At 39.4% G+C, this 19,842-nt stretch overlaps 1 protein-coding gene across 7 annotated transcripts in view; it reads left to right on the forward strand.

Annotated features, from left to right (window-relative positions):
- The window catches only part of PTPRM (protein tyrosine phosphatase receptor type M), a 786,460-nt gene that overhangs the window by 620,488 nt on the left and 146,130 nt on the right, over positions 1–19,842 (forward strand). For 6 of the 7 annotated variants that reach the window (XM_025429497.3, XM_035718728.2, XM_049112919.1 and 3 more), the window contains 3 exons: positions 8,928–9,079; positions 12,739–12,813; positions 18,022–18,209. In XM_025429497.3, the coding sequence (XP_025285282.1) occupies positions 8,928–9,079; positions 12,739–12,813; positions 18,022–18,209 (415 nt within the window). Of the gene's footprint in view, positions 1–8,927; positions 9,080–12,738; positions 12,814–13,043; positions 13,071–17,291; positions 17,304–18,021; positions 18,210–19,842 lie in introns of all 7 variants that reach the window. The other variant, XM_025429496.3, reaches the window with a different exon arrangement.

Below are 19,842 nucleotides of genomic sequence, written 5' to 3' on the forward strand. Positions count from 1 at the left end.
AGCACACACTTAATTGTAGAAGCCAGGACCAGAAAGCCATTTTTCTCTTCATTCTTATGTCTGTATGCAACTTGAAAATCCTCAAGCTCTGCAAACCCAGTAGACTTTTAAATGACAAATAATTTAAAAAATGAAGACATCTTTTCTCTAGCCAACAATTGATCTTCAAGTGAACAATGACTAAGTCATTTCTCAGTCTCCATCTTTGTTGATATAACCCAACATGGCAGGGTCTGTAATAGGATTGGAAGAGGTAGCACCATGCTATCTAGTAAACCATGTCCTACCACCCTGAGTCACAAAAATCAGAGTGGCTGGGTCCATATTGAGGTTGAGCCTTGGATTCCTTCCCTTTTGAATTTGCTTGGTACCTGTAACAACATACCCTTCCATCCTGGTGGTGTGTTCCATCTCACAATTTCCAGTCAGGTTAGTTTCAGAGAGGAAGAGTTATTTCCACTTTGCAGCCATGATGCGCTTGAGTCCTGACTGGCAGCCATTCTGTAGGACATCGCTAAAGAATTCATTCATCACATGCTTTCTCTACCAGTTCTGACTCATACTGTCACATAGTTAATAACTTGCCAAGAAGTTTTCTGCCATTTCTTTCACCCCTATCCCATGTTTTTTTTTCTTATTTTTATGCCAGGAAATGTAAGAGAAATAATGGAATATTTCTGAATGAAGGACCATCCTTTTAATTTGAATTCATCTCACATTTCTCTCCCTCCTAACCTTTATTTTAGGGCTCTAACATTTTTTTCTCCTTCTAATTTTATTCCAGGCATTATTGTAAATTTTTTTTAGAACAGTTTTAGGTACAGCAAAATTGAGCAATAAGTGCAGAGACTTCCCCTATACCTTCTGCCCCATACGCATACTACTTCCTCCACTCTCAACACTTTGCACCTGAGTGGTACACTTGTGACAAATGACAGACCTACATTGTCCTGTCATTATAACTCAAAGTTTACAGATTACATTAGAGTTCACTCTTGGTAGTGTCATGCTGTCGTTTTAAACATGTGTATAATGCCATGTGTCCACTCTAACAGTGTCGTATGGAATAGTTTCATTGACCTAAAAATTCTCTGTGCTCTGCTTAGTCATGGATATTCCTCACCAACTCCTGACAAACACTGATCTTCTTATTGACTCCACAGTATTGCCTATTCCAGAATGACAGATAGTTGGAATGAGAGAATATGTGACCTTTTCCTGATTGACATCTTTCACTTAGTAATGTGCATTTGTTTCTTCTGTGTCTTTTCATAGCATGATAGCTCATTTCTTTTTGGTGCTGAATCACATTCCATTGCCGGGATGTGCCACAGTACATATTTGTCCATCTACCTACTGAAAGTCATTTGGTTGCTGCCAAGATTGGGCATTTATAAATAAAGCTGCTATAAACATCTGTGTACAGGTTTTTATGTGGACATAAGTTTTTACCTCTATTGGGTAAATACCAAGAAGTATGATGGCTGGATCATATGCTAACAGGATTTTTAGTTTTGTTAGAAACTGCTAAGCTACCTTCCAAAGTGGTTGTTACCAATTTCCATTCCCACCAGGAACGAATAAGAGTTCCTGTTGCTCCACATCCTCATCAGCATTTGGTGGTGTCAGTGTTCTGGATTTTGGCCATTTGAATAGATTCATAACAATATCTTGTTATTTTAATTTGCAACTCCTTGGTGACAGATGATGTGGAGCATCTTTTCATATGCTTATTTGTGATCTGCAAGTCTTCTTTGGTGAGGCATCTGTTAGGGTCTTTTGCTGATTTTTTAATTTGGTTGTTCTCTTGCCATTGACTTTTAAGAATTCTTTGTATATTTGGACTTAGATCTTTATTCCTTTCTAATATTTACATCCATGCCAGAGATTTCCCTCTGGAAATTTCCCTCTGTTGCATCCAACAAATTTTGATGAGTTGTGTTTTCATTTTCATGTCATTTAAAATATTTTTAATTTTCTCCTTAGATTTCTTCTTTGACTTATGTGTTAAGAAGAGTGTTCTTTAATTTCTATGCATTGTGGGATTATGCAGCTATCTTCTCTTATTGATTCTTAATTTAGTTCTATTATGGTCTGAGAGCATACATTGCATGATTTCTGTTCTTTTGAATTTATTAAGATGTGTTTTATGACCCAGAACATGTTCTATCTTTGTGAATGTTCTCTGTGAACTTGAAAAGAATGTGTATTCTAATATTATGTCAACTGAAGTATTCAATATCTGTCAGTTATATCAAGTTGATTGATGATGCTATTGAGTTCAACTATGTCCTTACTGATTTTCTGCCTTATGGATCTGTCCATTTCTGATAGAGGGGTGTTGAAGTCTCTGGCTATGATAGTTGATTCATCTATTTCTCTTTGCAGTCTGTCAGTTTTTGCCTCACATGGGTTGACACTCTGTTTTTAGGAACATTAAAGAGAGGGTGTTTTATCATTATTGATGCCCTTCTTTACTTTCCATAACCTACCTTGCTCTGACATTCCTCAGTCTGAAATTAATGTAGCTTTCCCTGCTTTCTTTTGATTAATATTAATATTGCATATCTTTCTTCACCCCTTTACTTTTAATTTATATGTATCTTCATTTTTAAAGTGTATTTCTTGGGATGCCTGGGTGGCTCAGTGGTTGAGCATCTGCCTTTGGCGCAGGTCGTGGTCCCAGGATCCTGGGATCAAGTCCCACATCAAGTTCCCCGCAGGGAGCCTGCTTCTCCCTCTGTGTCTCTGCCTCTCTCTGTGTGTCTCTCATGAAAAAATAAATAAAATCTTTTTTAAAAAATTATTAACATATAAAGTGATTATTGAGATTGTTGAATTATTTTCTACCATACTGTTACTGTTTTCTAGTCATTGCCCTTCTTTTTTGTTTTTCAGTTTTTTTCTGTTAGTAGTTTTAAATGAGCATTTTCCATTTTCTTTCCTTTTTTAAGTTTCTTTAGCTCTTTTTAGTGTTACCCTAGAGTTAGCAATATACATTTACAACTAATCCAACTCCACTTTCTTTAAGATTTTATTTATTTATTTATTTATTTATTTATTTATTTATTTATTTGAGAGAGAGAGCACCAGTAAGGGGAGTGGGGGAGTGGCAGAGGAAGAGAGAGAAGTAGGCTCCCCACTGAGCAGGGAGCCCAACATGGGGCTCAATCCCAGGCCCCTGGTGTCATGACCTGAGATGAAGGCAGATGCTCAATTGACTAAGCCACCCAGACGCCCCTCCAACTTCACTTTCACATGGCATTATACTTCATCACAGATGGTATAAGTACTTTATAATAATAAAGAATTCCTAATTCCTCCCTCCTATCCTTTGTATAATTAGTATCATCCATTTCTCTTATACATAAACTATTGTCAACTATATTGTTGCTATTATTATATTGAACTGTTATTTACTAGATCAATTAAGAATATTAAAAAGATAAGTTTTTATTTTACTATCATTTATTCCTTTTATAATACTCTTCCTTTTTTTATGCTGATCTGAGTTTCTGATCTATATCATTTTCCTTCTTACTGAAGAACTCTGTTTAAAAATTCTTACAAGGCAGGTCTACTAGCAACAGATTCCCTCAATTTTTGTCTGAGATAATCTTTGTTGTTCCTTCCTTTTTAAAAGATAATTTCACAAGGTACAGAATTCTAGGTTTGTTTGTTTTTTTCTCTCTCTCTCAACATTTTAAATATATCACTCTGCTATCTTCTTGCTTGCATGGTTCCTGAGGAGAAATCCTATATAGTTCTTACTCTTGCTTTTGTATAAGTAAGGTGTTTTTCCCTCTATTAGCTTCTCTCAAGATTTTTTTCTCTATCTTTGACTTTTCCCAGTTTGACTAGGTTATCCCTAGCTGTAGATTTGTTGGCATTTATTCTTCTTGGTATACTCTAAGCTACTCAGATCTCTTTTGGTGACATAATTTGGGTGAAATTCTCCATTGCTCTTGCTTCAGATATTGTTTCTATCCCTTTCTTCTTATTCTGGTTTCTCATTACACCATTTGTAGTTGTTCCACAGTTTGGGGATATTCTTTTTTCAGCCTGTTTTTTTTTTTTTCCTTTGCTTTTCAGTTTTAGAAATTTCTATTGTCACATCTTTCAGCTCAGAGATTTTTTTCTTCAGTCATCTCTTCTCTCTGAATGAGCTCATCAAATGCATTGTTCACTTTTATTACAGGTTTTTTGATCTCTAGCATTCCTTTGGATTTTTTTACTTAGAATTCCCATCTCTGCTTCTGCTATCCATCTCTTCTGGCATGTTGTCTATTTTTTCCATTAGAGCCCTTGGCATATTAATCATAGTTATTTTAAATTCCCAGTCTGATAATTCCAAAATCCCTGCCATCTGAGTCTTATTCCAATGCTTGGTCTGTCTCTTCTGTGTTTTTTGCCTTTGAATTTGCCTTGTAATTTTTATTGACATCCAGACTTTGTGTACTGAATAAAAGGAACTGCTATAAACAGTCCTTTAGTAATGTGATAGTAAGTACTGGGGGAGGAAAGGCATTCTACAGATCTGTGATTAGGTTGTAGTCTTCTAATAAATTTGTGCCCTTGGGCTGTGACCTTCACCATGCTTCTCAGTAAGTAGCCAAACCACTAAGTGAGACAGGATAGCTAGAGGAAGCTGGAGTTGGGTATTTCTCTTCCCCTAGACTGAGTTAGGCTTTGATAAAACCCTAGCAGGTTAGGCTATAGTGATACTTCCTCTTGAGGGTGAGCCCTTACAAGAAGCATGGAAATGGGGGCAACTGGGTGGCTTAGTGGGTTAAGCATCTGCCTTCAACTCATGTCATGATCCCAGGGTCCTGGGATCTAGCCTTGCATCTGGCTCCCCTCTCAAGAGGGAGTCCGCTTCTCCCTCTCCCTCAGCAACTCCCCCTGCTTGTGTGCTCACTTTCTCTATTTCTCTCTCAAATAAATAAATACATCTTTATTAAAAAAAAAAGCATAGAAATGCTCTGTTCTGGGTATATTTCAAAATGGCTGACTTTTGCCTCCTTCTACTAGAAGCTGAAGGGTTTTGTATTTTTTTCCTCCAATCTTTACTTTGAGGACCTGATAGGGCTCTTGGGAATAAAACTCACAAAATTATGGGGAATCCCCCAAAGACTTGATGCCCTCTAGAGTTTTTAAGTCTCAGACTTGTCTACCTGAGCCTCCAGAAACTCTGTAGGAACCTACTGAGTAGGTTTTCTACTCTGGAGCTGGTTCTCACAGAGCTTTCTGCTCATGGACTTCTGCTCTGGTGGATCATGATTCTTTATATCACCTGTTTGTCTCTGGGGTCTTTATTAAGTCTTTATTAGGACTAGCAGCAGCTAGTCTTGTGACCTCAATTATCTGGCAAAGCTAAGAAGAGTTTCCAGGTTTCAATTTGTTCATCTCTTTACTTGTTAGAACAGAGTGATGACTTCCAAGCTCTTTACATGTTGGACTGTAAACCAGAAGTCTTCTAATTTTTATGATCCGTTTTTAGATATTGGTAAGAATTTATCATCATCATCATCATTATTAAGGGTCTTTGAGGTTCATGCAGTCCAAATTTGGAGACTGGAAATTGAAATACATTAGGCAAACAATTTGTTAAAAATCAAATTGGAACATAAATTTCCTTGTATCTTTAGATAAGATTGCAAAGAGAATTCCGTTCACTTTAGGGGTTTCCCTGCACAAAACACTTTATTTCATTATGTTCACAAAATTTTTCTCACAGTTTTAAAAGTTTTCATTAAAAAAATACAAATCTGAAACACAAAGCTTAAAAGAGCAATAGAAAAAAGAGAAAGTGAAAATTTCCATTTATCCACAGTCATTCCCAAGCCTCAGTTCTAAATCCAGCATCCCTCAGCCCTCTGTAATTATGGGCTACCACATTTAGCTGTGTATAAGAACAAATGACAACCCCACAATGACTCAAAACCTCCATAACCAAGCCAGCTACTTGTGATAAGCAGCTTGTAGAAAAACTCTCCTTAATAATATTGTGGTATGATAATGATTAATTCGGTTAACAAGCATATTGAATACCATCTCTTTGTGTAAATGGCTAGGTGCTAGTAAATTAATCTTACTTTTTCAAAGCATAATTCTCAGTTACGAGAAGGTAGAGTATTCATATAATTTGGTGGTAATTATAACGTAACTTGTAAGGAAACATAATGTAATGAGATACTTTACTGGAAATAACACATTGTTCTAGAATGAATGTCTTTGAGGTCAAGAGATCTGGAGTGCCATCTCAGCTCTACCATTTGGACACATCACCTTTTTTCTCTGAGGCCCATTTCCCTTATCTGTAAATTAGGAAGTAGGAAGGGCTTTTACAAGATTACTAGGACTAAGTGAGATAATACTTGTAGAGTACTGTCACTCACTATCTGTTGCACACTCCATGTTAGTTTCCACTCACATCCCAATACTAATTAAGTACCTAAGTGCTATTATATTAATGAAGAGCAGAAGTACCATAAACATGCTGTTTGGGGACCACTTAGCTTGTTAATAGTTTGAATTTGCATTATTTAACAACACTTAAAAATTAAAGAAGTCCACATAAAATCGGATTTCTATTTTTTCCTGAAATTTACAGTGTCTGTGACCTCCAATGGGGGATCCATCTGCTGGAACTTTAGAACATGGTAAGCCAGGTTTTGAAGAAGGTTCATGAACAGAGTATGTGCTTAATATAAACTTAAAGCTATAGGTCTCTGCCAGGACCTCTGATTTGAGCAGGCTATCTTGGGTCCTTAATGGGCTTCTTTGGGGGCAAAAATGAAGTGTATAGTTTGACATCACTGAACTTCACCCAGATGGAGGATTAGAAAGGAGATAGAGCTTTTCCAGGAGATTAGATTTTATTGGTGCACACATTCCCCTATCCCCCACCACCTCCCACCACCAACACTAGCAGCACATTCACTGTCCTCTCTAACCTGTAAGGATCGGATTAGAACACAAGCAAGAAAAGACTAACGAGAGAAGTCTGGTGAACTTAACGATGCCCTTGTTCATAGGCAGAACAAAAGAGAATGTGGAGGCAGACATCTGCATAAATCAGTCCAAAGCAAATCAAAGAAATTCCAGCAGAAAGGGGACTTTTTGCCTGAATTGTGGAGCTAATTATCTCAGCCCTCCACTTCAGTGTTCCTGGAGAGACCTGGCTTAAAAATGCTTTCCCAATGAGCTGGCGGGTTCAGAAGTGGAGAGAAAATGTGTTATTGTAGCCACAGCTGAGAGGCCTGAGCCCGGTTGCTGCCTCTGTCCAGAACACCTGTTGAGAACATCCAAGCTCAGACCAGCATGGCTGGCTGGAAAAAAAAAAAGCAAAGCTGAAAGGTGGTTTCAAGAAGACCATCGTGGTCCACGGTCTGCATGCTGGCAAGAGAAGAATGCCAGCTCTCCAAGAAGCTACTCTGGGTTGCTTCTTCAAATCTTTACAACGTTAACACTGTCATAGAAGTTAGAGATGATTTTCACTTTTCTGTTTAAAATGTATCTTTTTTAAAAAAACTTTTAGTAATAAAAAGGGCAACTTATTAATGAAACCCTTCTGCCTTCGAAGTATGAAATTAAAAGATTATTATAACTACAGGCAAGAAAGCATTTGGATTATGTGGCATTTGGAAATGACAATAAAGATTATCCATATGGTCTAATGTTGTCAATGTCTTACATTGCATTAGCAATCACCTAATATGGGCGTGATTTTGATTATGTGGCTCATTTTAAATTCTGTTGTGTCCTAGGTCAATCAGAGTCAAGATGATTTACTAGAAATGGCTGCCGTCGTCTTTTGTAAATGCCACCAGTGCTTTGCCAGAATTAGAATGTTTTAGGACGTAATATTTTTGGCATTATGGTGCAATAGTCTTAAACCTCACTTTATAGGTTTTCCTTAAGTGTCTCTCATTTTATTCTTGGCTGTCCCAGGTACATAAAACAACCTCCGGTAGTAAGAGCTAAAAAAAAAAAAAAAAAAAAAAATTGCTTTATCTTTTTATTTGTATAGCAGGTATATTATGTTTTTAGGACTTTGTCCAGGTATTTATAACTTAAGATTTTGAGTTCTTTGTGGTCAGAGAGCAAGATTCAGAGGCAAGAGTTAAACTGTGTCTCCAAAAGAATTGGAAATCTACCTTCCTTGGCCTTTTTGCATTCTTTTCAATGGAGGGAGGAGATATGGGGACTTACTCCTCTGCTAAACTCTCCAAGAGAAGCCAACAACTTGAAATTTCTTTACCTTCTGCTCTGCTGACCAGCCTAGGTGAGGAAGTCCTCTGGGGTCATGTGGCATTAAGTCATGTCACAGCTCCCTGAGAAGTCAGGATATACCGTCCTGTGCACCTGAGGCCTGAGCCCCTTTGCCCTGGGTAGGCTGTCTGTCACGGCCAGCTCCCTTCCTGCACATCTTCCATTGATCCTACTTTCTTCACTTCTTGCCTACTTTTGTTTTTTTTAGTTCTACAGTATGCCATGGAGATGCATCCTTGGATTATTCAGTTTTTGTTTGGCAGATATTTACCAGGGGAATCCACTCTTTGCCACTGGTTGTAGAAAATAATTTAGTGAAATTTAGAAGCTTATCAATAAAAAGATTGTGATTGCCTTGGTCTAGGGCCATTGGTCATTTTAATCTGGCATATAGTAGGAGAAACAGAAAGTCTTATTTTAGGCTGTACATTCCTAATATCTCCATGGGTTTTTTGAGGATGGGCAGTGGATGCTTTTCATCTGTGGCTCTGCAGCTGGCAGAGGACCTGACCTTGAGAAGGCATCATAAATAGATGTTATGGATGAATAGGAGTAATTCAGTAGAAATCATTCTTAATCATGACCCAGTACATGTGTCGAGGCCTCACTTACCATGTTCATGCATGTCTATATAATGAACTCTTTGTCCTAAGGAAACTAGCCAAGAAGCGGAAGGAGACGATGAGCAGCACGCGTCAGGAGATGACCGTGATGGTGAACTCAATGGACAAGAGCTATGCCGAGCAAGGCACCAACTGCGACGAGGCATTCTCGTTCATGGACACGCACAATCTGAATGGGAGATGTAAGTGCATGCATTTCTTAGCTTCTCATACATTTCTCTGGTTTTCCAGAATGCTGGATAGTTCTGGGGGATTGAAAAACAGAGAAACCTCCTGAAGAATTCTTAGGCCCTGGTGGTTTCTCCATCCCCTTCAGCAATTCTGAAAACTTCTCTGGGTACCTTGAGTTGCTTAGGAGAGGATGATATGCCTGAGATGATAGGGCCAGCCAAGGAGCACTGGGGAAGCCACAAGTAAGTTTCTGTGAAGCCTTAGCATTGCCATGAAGGCTTTTCTCTTCTTAAAGACCAAGGCACCTGCTTCGCATCATCCTTTTTGCTGTTGAGATCCTGTTTATGAGCTAGCCAGGTGTGGAACTACACAGGGAAGCCTGTTAGAAAACAGCTTGCTAAATGACAGGAACAAGTTAATTGTTTATTTGTTTAGCTCACAGGTTCTGCCTCTATTATAGGGCTATTAGTGGCAATTAATAAGTTAAACTGTATTTCCGCTTCACACGCCTCACATCTCACACCAGGTTTGTAAACCAAACTCCAGCTAATGCCTTCCCATATTGCCACCTGTGCTCCAGGTACCAGGCATTATTTTAAAAAGCTAACAGTTTGATTTAAAATATGAAGAACAAGACAAGCAGTTCTTGTGTCCCTGGTGATCTTCTCAGAGACCAGAAGTAAATCCATGTGGGTGCCTGATTCTGTGGTTCGTGGCCACGGTGGGCTCAAGGGCAGAGGTTTCTTTACTTTGTGAAATCCATGCCCACAGACTTCCACTGACCCTAGTCTCATACTTAACATGTTGGACAGCAGGAGGATGGAACAAAAGTGCAGCCATCACCATCATTAATAAAAATGCAGAAAGTCTGGAACCGTGACCAAGTAGCCCAGAAATCGGGTTTCAGGGGTTGGGGGAGAGGGCTGATACCAGCTTGGACAGTGTGTGCTGTGTCCTGACCACCAGCTCGGCCTATTCTTTTACTGCAGCCCCAGGCACCCCATCTGCCCATCCTCTCTCTGGTCTCTACATGGTCAGTGTCCCCCTCTCCCTCATACTTTGCCCTTCTCCTGCATTCATCCAGGCTCCAGAGAGTTTCTGCTTTCTATTTTTGGTGGCTACAGATGCCCACCTCTTCCTACTTCGAGGCACTACATTCATTCATCTATATGCACAACTGGCCCAGTGGAGCAAGAGTTTAGCAAACACTAAACTGTCACCCCAGTGGGAAGGGTGGCTCTCTTCATCCTTGGTCATTGCTCTTTGCCCTTTGGTGGCATTTTCAGTGTAAATGACATAATCTTTGGTACTCTAGTATCCCACAAACTACATCAAATATTATATGTGTATATGTACAATGCATTTAATGGCCAAAATAAAGCAACTTATGATACACTGATGTGGGCTGGAGGTGGGGTGGATAGAAAGAGTCCTGCCTATCACCAACAGGGTTAGAATCTTGGTAGAAGTGGTTACTTCTTTAACATCATCATGGAAGGGGCCACACAGATAGATGTTCTCACTTTCTAGGATAACCCATTAATCTTCCAAATTTCCCATTTCATGGTGAAATTCCTCACACATAAATTTACTAGGAATTACCTCCCCAGAGTAGAAACCTACTTGAGTAGTTTCTAGGCTTTTGAAGTTTGAACAACAGGGAATATTTGCCTCTGGACAGGAAATTCAATTTGGCAGTTACTTCTTAAAGTAACTTCTTAAAAAGTGAGCGTATCTGTGGAAATCCAAAAATGCTCAGGTTGCTGCAGAAACCAGCATCAGCTTCCATGGCTCATCTGCTACGCGTCATTATTTTATGCCTCCCATCAATAAAGCCGATAGAGGAAGCACAGCAGTAGGCGTTCCATTTTCCTCCCCCTCTGTGAGCAGTGAGTAGGTGCCATCCAATCCCCAACCCTCAGGAGTGCCCCTGATGTTAAACTTTATCATAGTTACTTTCTTAGTGCCTTCAAAATAAGAGATGAGCTACTGGGGAAGGAAACATGCAGGAGAGGGGTTCATTAGATCCCTGAGCTTCCAACCCTGAACCTATTACAAGTCTGAGTATGTGTGAGGCCTTTTAGGGTTGGGAGATAAGTATCTTTTAGAAATGAGACAGTGAGAAAAATAAAATTGAAGAATTTAAAAATAAGCATGGACATATTTATGAAAATGGGGAATAATCTGTTCACTAAAGCAAATGGGAGTCATACCATCTTCTTTTAATACATTACACAAAGGAAAGGAGTAGATATGTAGAGAGGGAATGGGTTTAATTTTTATACTAAAGATCAAAGCATTTAAAATATTTTTTAAAGGATGAAAATAAACATAGCTATTTTGTATCTGCTTTGCACCCTCTTACCAATGACATAAATATGTCTGTAGATAATAGACATTATTCTTACTGACCCTAGCATGTTTTATAAGTACTCAGGGTTTTTGTTCTTATTTTCATCAATTGCTCTCTTTTTTCCTGGCCATTGACCATAAACATGCATTATAAATATGATATCTTTCTATTTCGGAAAAATATCATATGAATGACAGGCAGACTGGTTTCTGGTTCTTCATCTGTCATTTATTAATTCTACATTTTAAAAATATAAACAGATGTAAAAAAAACACTGTCATAAAGGAACTTCTCCAGGAGAGCTAAAATATATTAATATGTCAGCAGAATAAAGGTAACATACAATAGCCACAGGGATTTGGTACTTCTTCCCATAATAAAATGATGTAATTGGGTATTAGTGTCCTGATCCAGAACTTTAGCATCAAATAAATTGTATAACTGCATCTGAAAGTTAGGATTTAAACTTATGTTTAACCAACTTGAACACTTGAGCACATTTAAATCATTTATCCTTCCCCTTTAATGAAATTAAGGTGATTTTTAAAGCACTAATCAATTAAGATGTTTAAGAGAGTTCACAGACTACTTTTAAAAAAGGAAATACCTACATTCATTGAAATCAGATTAATTGGATGGATTGACTTTCCCTCCCAATAACATGAAGGGAGAAGAGGTCTAGTAGTTAAATCCTGAGTCTATCAGAGGAGTATTTCAAAGAAAAATGAGCATCTTTATAAAGACTGAAAGACTAATAGAACAATATGTAGGCATGAAACTTTCACCTTAAATACAGTGCACATGAAACATCACCTTTATTTTTTGTAAACCAGGTCATAACATTATAGGAAATTCTCAGAATATCCAAAATAGGACAAAAGAGAGGAGTTGGCAAATTGCAACAACATCAACCTTCAGAAAATTCTCCAAAAAGTGTAGACACCTTCTCATACCCTTAGCCATAAAAACAAAGCAAACAAACAAACAAAAAATGGCATAATACTAGAATTCTACAAGCATAGGCTAGAAGTCTAATGAATTTCTCGATTCAAAATGGCCGCAAAGGTTATGGGGATTTTTCTTCATGTGTAGGGTAAGAAAATCTTTTAGGGGACAAAAGGGTACTTGTTCTCTGAAGTACAAATAATTCCCCAGAGACAGTGATGAGTGATAGCATTTACCATATAGATTTCAATAGATGTAAGCCGTTTCTTCAGTCAAGTCTCTACCAGCATGGTGTCCTGAGCAACATCAGAGGGCAGGATTTTCAGGTACTGCCTCTCCGTAACTGCTGACTAGTCCTTTTCTCTTTTACAGCTGTGTCTTCACCCTCGTCCTTTACAATGAAAACGAATACACTGAGCACATCGGTGCCCAATTCCTACTACCCAGGTAACAGATTTTTCCATTGTTCATGCGTTCATAACCCCTTAGCAATCAGAATCTATCTGCGCTCTCACTTTGCTGTCCATGATGCTTGAAGAGCTTAATACGTTTGATGTGTTGTAACACGATGCTTTCTATGGCTTTCTGCGGGAAAAGTGGGGGGGCCTTTCATCAATCATTTACTGTTCTTTCTCTTTTTACTTTCTCTGCATTGACCCGCTTATGATGTATGACAGACCCATTTGTGCCAACTGCAATTTTAGGTGAGAACATTTCCCTTTATCACAGTTTATTGCAGGAGTAATTTAGAAAGTCAGTGGCCACTCTATAGAAGCCTGGAGTTCTGTTCTGTATGATGCAGTAATTGTAAGCAGGACAAGGGGGTGGTGGGTGGCCTGGGGGGAGGGCATAGTTAATAAAAAGACTTTCTCCAAACAGTCTCCATTGATAAGAAGGGTTTGCCTCGTGTATGTCAGAAATGATACCAAGGGTTCAAATGAACTATCCTGGTTCTAGTATTTTCCCTTTCTGTGTTCAGAATTTAAAGTCAGATTTGATCCCAAGGGAAAACACAGTATGTCATCCCTCCGCTGTATACTTCCAAAAGCTGAATTCTGTAATGTGACAGTCATAAAAGTAAAAATTGCTGCTGCTTATTTTCACTTACCACTAAGCACTAAAAACTTCAATTTCAAAAATAGCATTTTTCTAATTATGCCAAATGTTATGCAGAAAAAATGATCACAGTGGAGTTTGGGTCCCCTACCCCTCCTTAGAGCCTCTCAGGGCACCCCAGCATTCCCAAGTGTCTGTCACACAGTGGAATTTCAAAGGAGCTGATGTTCTCAGCAGCAAAGTGACAAGATGGCACTTTATAATCACATGGTTTATTATGTGTCAGATGTCACTAGAAATGAAATAAAATGTTAGCCCAGTGGTGCAGAACACATTGAAAATGCGAACTGTTCCCTTGGGGAGCTGAAAGAACTTCCGTTTGTCCAATGTAAGAAGGTTTTGGGGAAATGGCGTTACCTGGCTCTGATAATCAAACAAGCATGAGCTGCTGTTGCATTTGAGATGCATCAATAACCCAAGTGTATCACGGCTATGTTCTCTCTCTACTACTAACCTTACCGAAAAGGAGCACAACACAAACGACTTCAAGGTATATACCAATTCATCGTAGCAAAAGTTCCATCCTCAGCTCTTCAACTCCTGCTTCCTAATTCTCTTTACAAGGGTTGATATCTTTGCAACATAATTTTTCCCCCTGTGCTTCTCTTTTCTCTAAGTTGTTACGATTTTTGTACGGAGGGTGATGTGTTTTCCTTACGGTGTTTTCTGACCTTAAGCAAGTTTGTTGCCTGAGTTACAACTCAACTCAGACAGAATGGACATAACCCTAATTTTTAAATTTGCATCATTTTGCAGGCTAACAAACAAAGCTCACTAAAGCCCTCCTCCCTTTTAATACCAGCTAGATGGAGGAAAGGCTGCATTTTTATTCTTTTCGTAAGTAAAGGACACAGGCTAATTTTAGGCACCCGAACAATGTCATCTACATGCAGATGACATTTGCAGCATCTTTTGATAGGCAAAGATTTGCGATTTCTTTGTGTGCCACGGCATTCATTCTACAGCTCCTCTAGTAGATATTCTGACCTTGGGGAAGCTGGAGTGGGGAGGGCTGAGATGTGTACTGTCAGAGGGAAGAAAATGTTCAGATTGCACAGCAGGATTAAGATAAGCTTATTAAACAAATATCATTTTTTAAAGTCGCTGCTTTGTTATTATGAACACTAATGACATCTTTTAAATTTGGTTAGGCTTCTTTACCGAAAGGGAATCACTTGAACAGACAATTCAAGTAGCAGAAATGATGCACATTTGTGAAGAGTAAGTCAGCCAGATTGACAAATAACTGTTATCACGTCTGGCTTATAGATGTACCAGTGCAGCAAATGGCAGTGCTCGGGAACCGTTCCTCCCACGGTGTTTGGTGCAGATGTGAATCTGTATATTGCATAGTAAGGATTAATGAGGTGATCCCTTGACACCATGGGAAGAAGATAAGCTGTACATACATCTACTCTGGCACTTTTGGGAAACAGCACTATTAACAACTTACATTAAGACAAGAGTGTTTTATTGTGACTTGGAGCTTGGCACCCTTAAATCCTTTATTATCTCCACCTTTTATTCTTATGTGTTAAGGTGCCAGCCTAATAATGTAAAGAGCTTTACCGTGCCTTTACATCATTTTCTTACCCCAAAAAAGGGGGGAAGGAGAGAGAGAGAGAGAGAGAGAGAGAGAGAGATTAACAAGTAGATAGGGTAGGTAGGTAGGCAGATAGATAAATAGATGTTGATAGATATTTATAGATAGGTAAATAGAAGACCCCACACACACCTTAAAAACATAGCACTCTTTTCAATTCTAGATTTTTCAGCTGGTTTGTTGAGAATTGAAGATAGTCTATTAAAGAATATAGGTTCACAAATTCTTCAAAAACCATCAGAACTGTGAGAAGCTTTGTTTCTGATTTCCTTCTAGGCATAATTTTTAGTGGAAATAATTGTTGGTAACTTTTAAACAAATACAGGAAGTCGATGACAGATGATATATTTTATCAGTAATAATTCTTTTTAAGTCAGATTGAACTGATTAATCACTAATTTTGGTGGAATCCAGAATTTCTAATAGTGTAGGTGACCCAGTTTCATAGAACAGATGGCACGAGAAGCCTTCTATTCCCTCTTTGATATCTATGTACTTGATAATCGCACTCATGTCTTAGATGGCCTCAGTAGTATTTAAATGCTTTAAGATGGGCCCTGCACACTAGTAATGAGGCCGAGATCATAACGCAGCGGGGTGTGCTAAGTACGATGGGAACAGTGGTGGCCACTCTGGGAATTAAACCTTCCAAGAATGCCTACCCCTAAGACCAGAGCCCTACCAGGTTGTGGTGTCTCCACAAAAAAAGACCCAAATGATTCATTTAGGGGACGTTTAGAAGGTCAGTCCACAATGGAGGGCATTTAATTATGTTCATCCCAAAAGGTACAAAACTGAGAGAATGAGAAGAGGCACAGGGGGGAAACTAATTAATGTTCCATTTATTTTAGTATAAAGAACAGAACTTCTTGCTGGAATAGCTAAAAGCTCAATGGATTCAGTATCCCATTTTATGAGCTTGGCAGTTGCCAGCAAGCAAACCTGATGTGGAAATTTCCCAGTTTATTTGTGACTGTTATAATAAGATGGGAACATATGAATGGCTAATTTCAAAGCAAATCCAAATGAAAAAATCATAAAATCAACTTACCACTCTTTTTTATTTTGTCTTTGTGTCTTTAGCCACCTTGTAGTGATACAGGTCCCATTTCAGCAACAGCAACATAGCTACACACTTGTGTACCACCTTTCATACCATGCATCCCCAGGTGCTTTGTGATGCAGATAGAACTGAGGTTTCAGATAACAGGCCCAGCTAACCAAGTGTCCTTGAACTAAATTTCCCTTGGAGCTGAATCTCTGTGAGAGAGATTGAGAGAGAGAGAGAAAGAGAGGAAAAGAAAGAAAGAAAGAAAGAAAGAAAGAAAGAAAGAAAGAAAGAAAGAAAGAAAGAAAGAAAGAAAGAAAAGAAAAGAAAAAAAGAAAAAAGAAAAGAAAAGAAAAGAAAGAAAAAAAAGAAAAGGAAAGGAAAGAAAAGGAAAGGAAAGGAAAGGAAAGGAAAGGAAAGGAAAGGAAAGGAAAGGAAAGGAAAGGAAAGAAAAAAGAAAGAATATCCATAGCTGAAGTCCCTATTGATAAACAATCTGGTAATTTTAAAAAAATGAACATACACTTTTTAAATAATTTTTAATTCTGTATACCTGAAATCAATTTTGATTTAACATTCTCATTTTAAGTGAAGTTAACATATTTTATGTGACACATCCTCAATCACAAAACAGCTAAAGGGATTCAGCATTATAATTAGCTAACCTGTAGCATGTGGAACTCTTAATCTAATAGCACCTTCCTGCATAAGATATTTTTTAATAGCTACAATTTCTGCAGTTCATTAATCTAATTTGCTAGGAGTCTTCCATTAAAATATAGCCTCTTTAGGCTTTTTGACCAAATTTTGACATTAGTTTTGTAGTACAATTTGGTTGACTTGTTCAGGAAATTTAAACAAGAAAATGTGTCGAATACAAATAAGACTTAGTCAGTCATTACTTAGTTCATGGGGAATGAAGAGCAATTATGATACTATTTTAACCTCCTTTTTGTTTTTGAGTGCTTATATTAAACACTCCCATCCCAAGGTGATGGAAGAATTGAGGCCTTGACCTCTGAGCACCTACAGATAGAAAACTTAACTATCAAAGGAAAGCACAGACAAAAGACTACCTGTAATTATTCACACGGTATTTTTGCTTATGCCCTGTTTCCTTTTTCTCCTCTTTTCTCCTGATATGTACCTTCTTAAAAGTGCCAATAAATGGTAAGTTCCCCCATTCGCCCATGGAAAAGGTGTGAAGGGAATGAATGGGAGTGTGTGTCTTATCTGTAGATTCTGACAAAGCCAGCTGGTTCTGCTGTGTGTCGGCCTGCATGTTAGCTCTTGTAGAACATTCCATGTGTGATGTGCTGGTCCCCAGTCTTCTGTCAAGCTTTCTGACACTGGAGCATGCGAGTGACTCATCAGACCCAGTCTGTTTCCTAGTTCTGCTTTCCTTGGAGTTCATGTGTTGAGCCCACATTTTCATTGCTAGCTTTATAAGCCAACCCATTTTGTGCACTTTTCTTTTGCTCACAGAACATTTGTACAGAGTTTATTACTTCATCATACAAACTAGTTAACCAATCTTTGGAAGGATACAAGGCTGGTTTGGGGCCAGGCCTTGGTGAAGTTTCAGACTGAAACTTCTATAAACTGGAGCGCCCAAAGGCTAAAGGGTTCTTACTGACTAGCTTTGTGAAACCAATATATCGTTTGGACTGCTTTGTAAAAAAACAAAGATTTCTGCCTCATTCCTATCAGTATTGCCAATCCCATTCAAATTTCTAAACATTTTAACTTTTCTTTTTTTGCTGAGCCACCGTAGGGATTATTGAAGCTGTAGGTGGAGGGGGTTTCAGCAGCAGCTTCTTAGCATTCTCAGTGACCCCCACGTAGCCCATGGTCCCCCTCACTTCCATCATGGCCTTCTTTTCCTTAGACGAAAGCCACACGATGGCCAGCGACACCAGCAGCTTGGTGCAGTCGCACACTTACAAGAAGAGGGAGCCGGCTGACGTGCCCTACCAGACTGGGCAGCTCCACCCTGCCATCAGGGTGGCAGACCTGCTTCAACACATCACGCAAATGAAGTGTGCCGAGAGCTATGGCTTCAAGGAGGAGTACGAGGTGAGCACGAGCGCCGCACCACAGCTCCTTCTCTGCCATCCTGGACGTGATGCCAGGGATGGGCTCCCAGCTCCTGCAGCTGACCGGCGGGACCTGGGAGGGCTGCCAGAAAGGGACCAGGCATGTCATCCTGGGGTCTGTTCCCATCTGGCCATGAGATTTATTACCGGGAAGGTAACGTGCATAAAATGGAAAAAGGAGGCCGAATTCACCTTTTCCATTATTCCTCATAAATATGCAATGAAACAGAGGCCTACCAGGCTCTTTCCTCACTCATGATTATGCTTCTTGGCTTTTTCTGTAATTATGATGTTAAATCCTAATAGTGTTGTGGTAGTTATCCAGGAAGAAACTGTCCACTTAAAGCAATTACAGACCAACCAGTGATGTCATGTGGTGGAGATTAGTTCCCTGTAAAGGGGCTGGCTAGTGTCACGGCTGTGACAGCTGTTGTCCTGCCAGCCCAGAGAGAGTGCGGCTATACTGGGATCTAGGGTGGGCAGCTCTCTGGGGCATTTCCAGGCACAGCAGTGTTCTCTCACCTTTTCTAAAATGTAGGGCTCACTTTACCACCTCAGTCATTAGCTAATTCTGTTGGAAAGTCGTTCAAGAACTGGAGAGAATTAACTGATTTGAAGAAGTCTGATTCAAAGACGTGTACCATCACTTGAGTGTGTGCATATGGGCGAGGCCAGTGAAGGGGAGGAAGCGAGCAGGGCTGGACTTCTTTTTTTACCTTATTAAATAAAATTAGTTCATACTCATTGATGAAGAAAAAGCAGCTTGTGTACAGTGAAAACAAGATTATATAGATGTGTAGCTCTTGACATTTTAGAGTGTGTCTCTGGCACTACATCTACCTAACCAGCTCATGATTGGGAAACATTTTGTCTGGAATTAAGAGTATTTTAGGGAGTGCCTGGGAGCTCAGGTGTTGAGCATCTGCCTTCAGCTCGGGTCATGATTCCCTGCTTGGCAGGGAACCTGCTTCTCCCTCTCCCTCTGCCTGCTGCTCTGCCGTCTTGGGCTCACTCTCTTTCTCTTTCTCTCTTTCTCTCACTCTGTCAAATAAATGAATAAAAATCTTTATTTAAAAAAAAAATATTTTAGGGCAGCCCGGGTGGCCCAGCAGTTTAGCATCACCTTCAGCCCAGGGTGTGATCTTGGAGACTCAGGATCGAGTCCCGAGTCAGGTTCCCTGCGGGGAGCCTGCTTCTCCCTCTGCCTGTGTCTGTGCCTCTCTCTCTGTGTGTATGTCTCTCATGAATAAATAAATAAAATGTTTAAAAAAAATAAAATATAAAAAAAGTATTTTAAAAATCAGTTCCTACCACCTCCATACCCTACGAGTTTCAAACTCTGCTTCTTTCTCCTCTCGGGGACACTCATGATACTTCATTTCATGCCCCAGATGCTGCATTGTCTTGGGTTTAGCTCCGTTTCTGAGCCGAATCACCAAAGAGTTCATTACAGCAGTCAGAGCTGCAGCACAGCTATGCCTCTTTTAAGACTGGGTCTTTAGGCCAGCGGAGACATGCTCTGCTCTGCTGACCGGAGCATCCTCCTGTGTTGCCTATAACCTCGGCTCAGAAGGCTGCTGCGCCAAGGAAACTAAGGCCTCTGGGGTTGGATT

Source organism: Canis lupus, chromosome 7, assembly GCF_003254725.2.
Source record: "Canis lupus dingo isolate Sandy chromosome 7, ASM325472v2, whole genome shotgun sequence".
NCBI classification, from domain to species: Eukaryota; Metazoa; Chordata; class Mammalia; order Carnivora; family Canidae; genus Canis; species Canis lupus.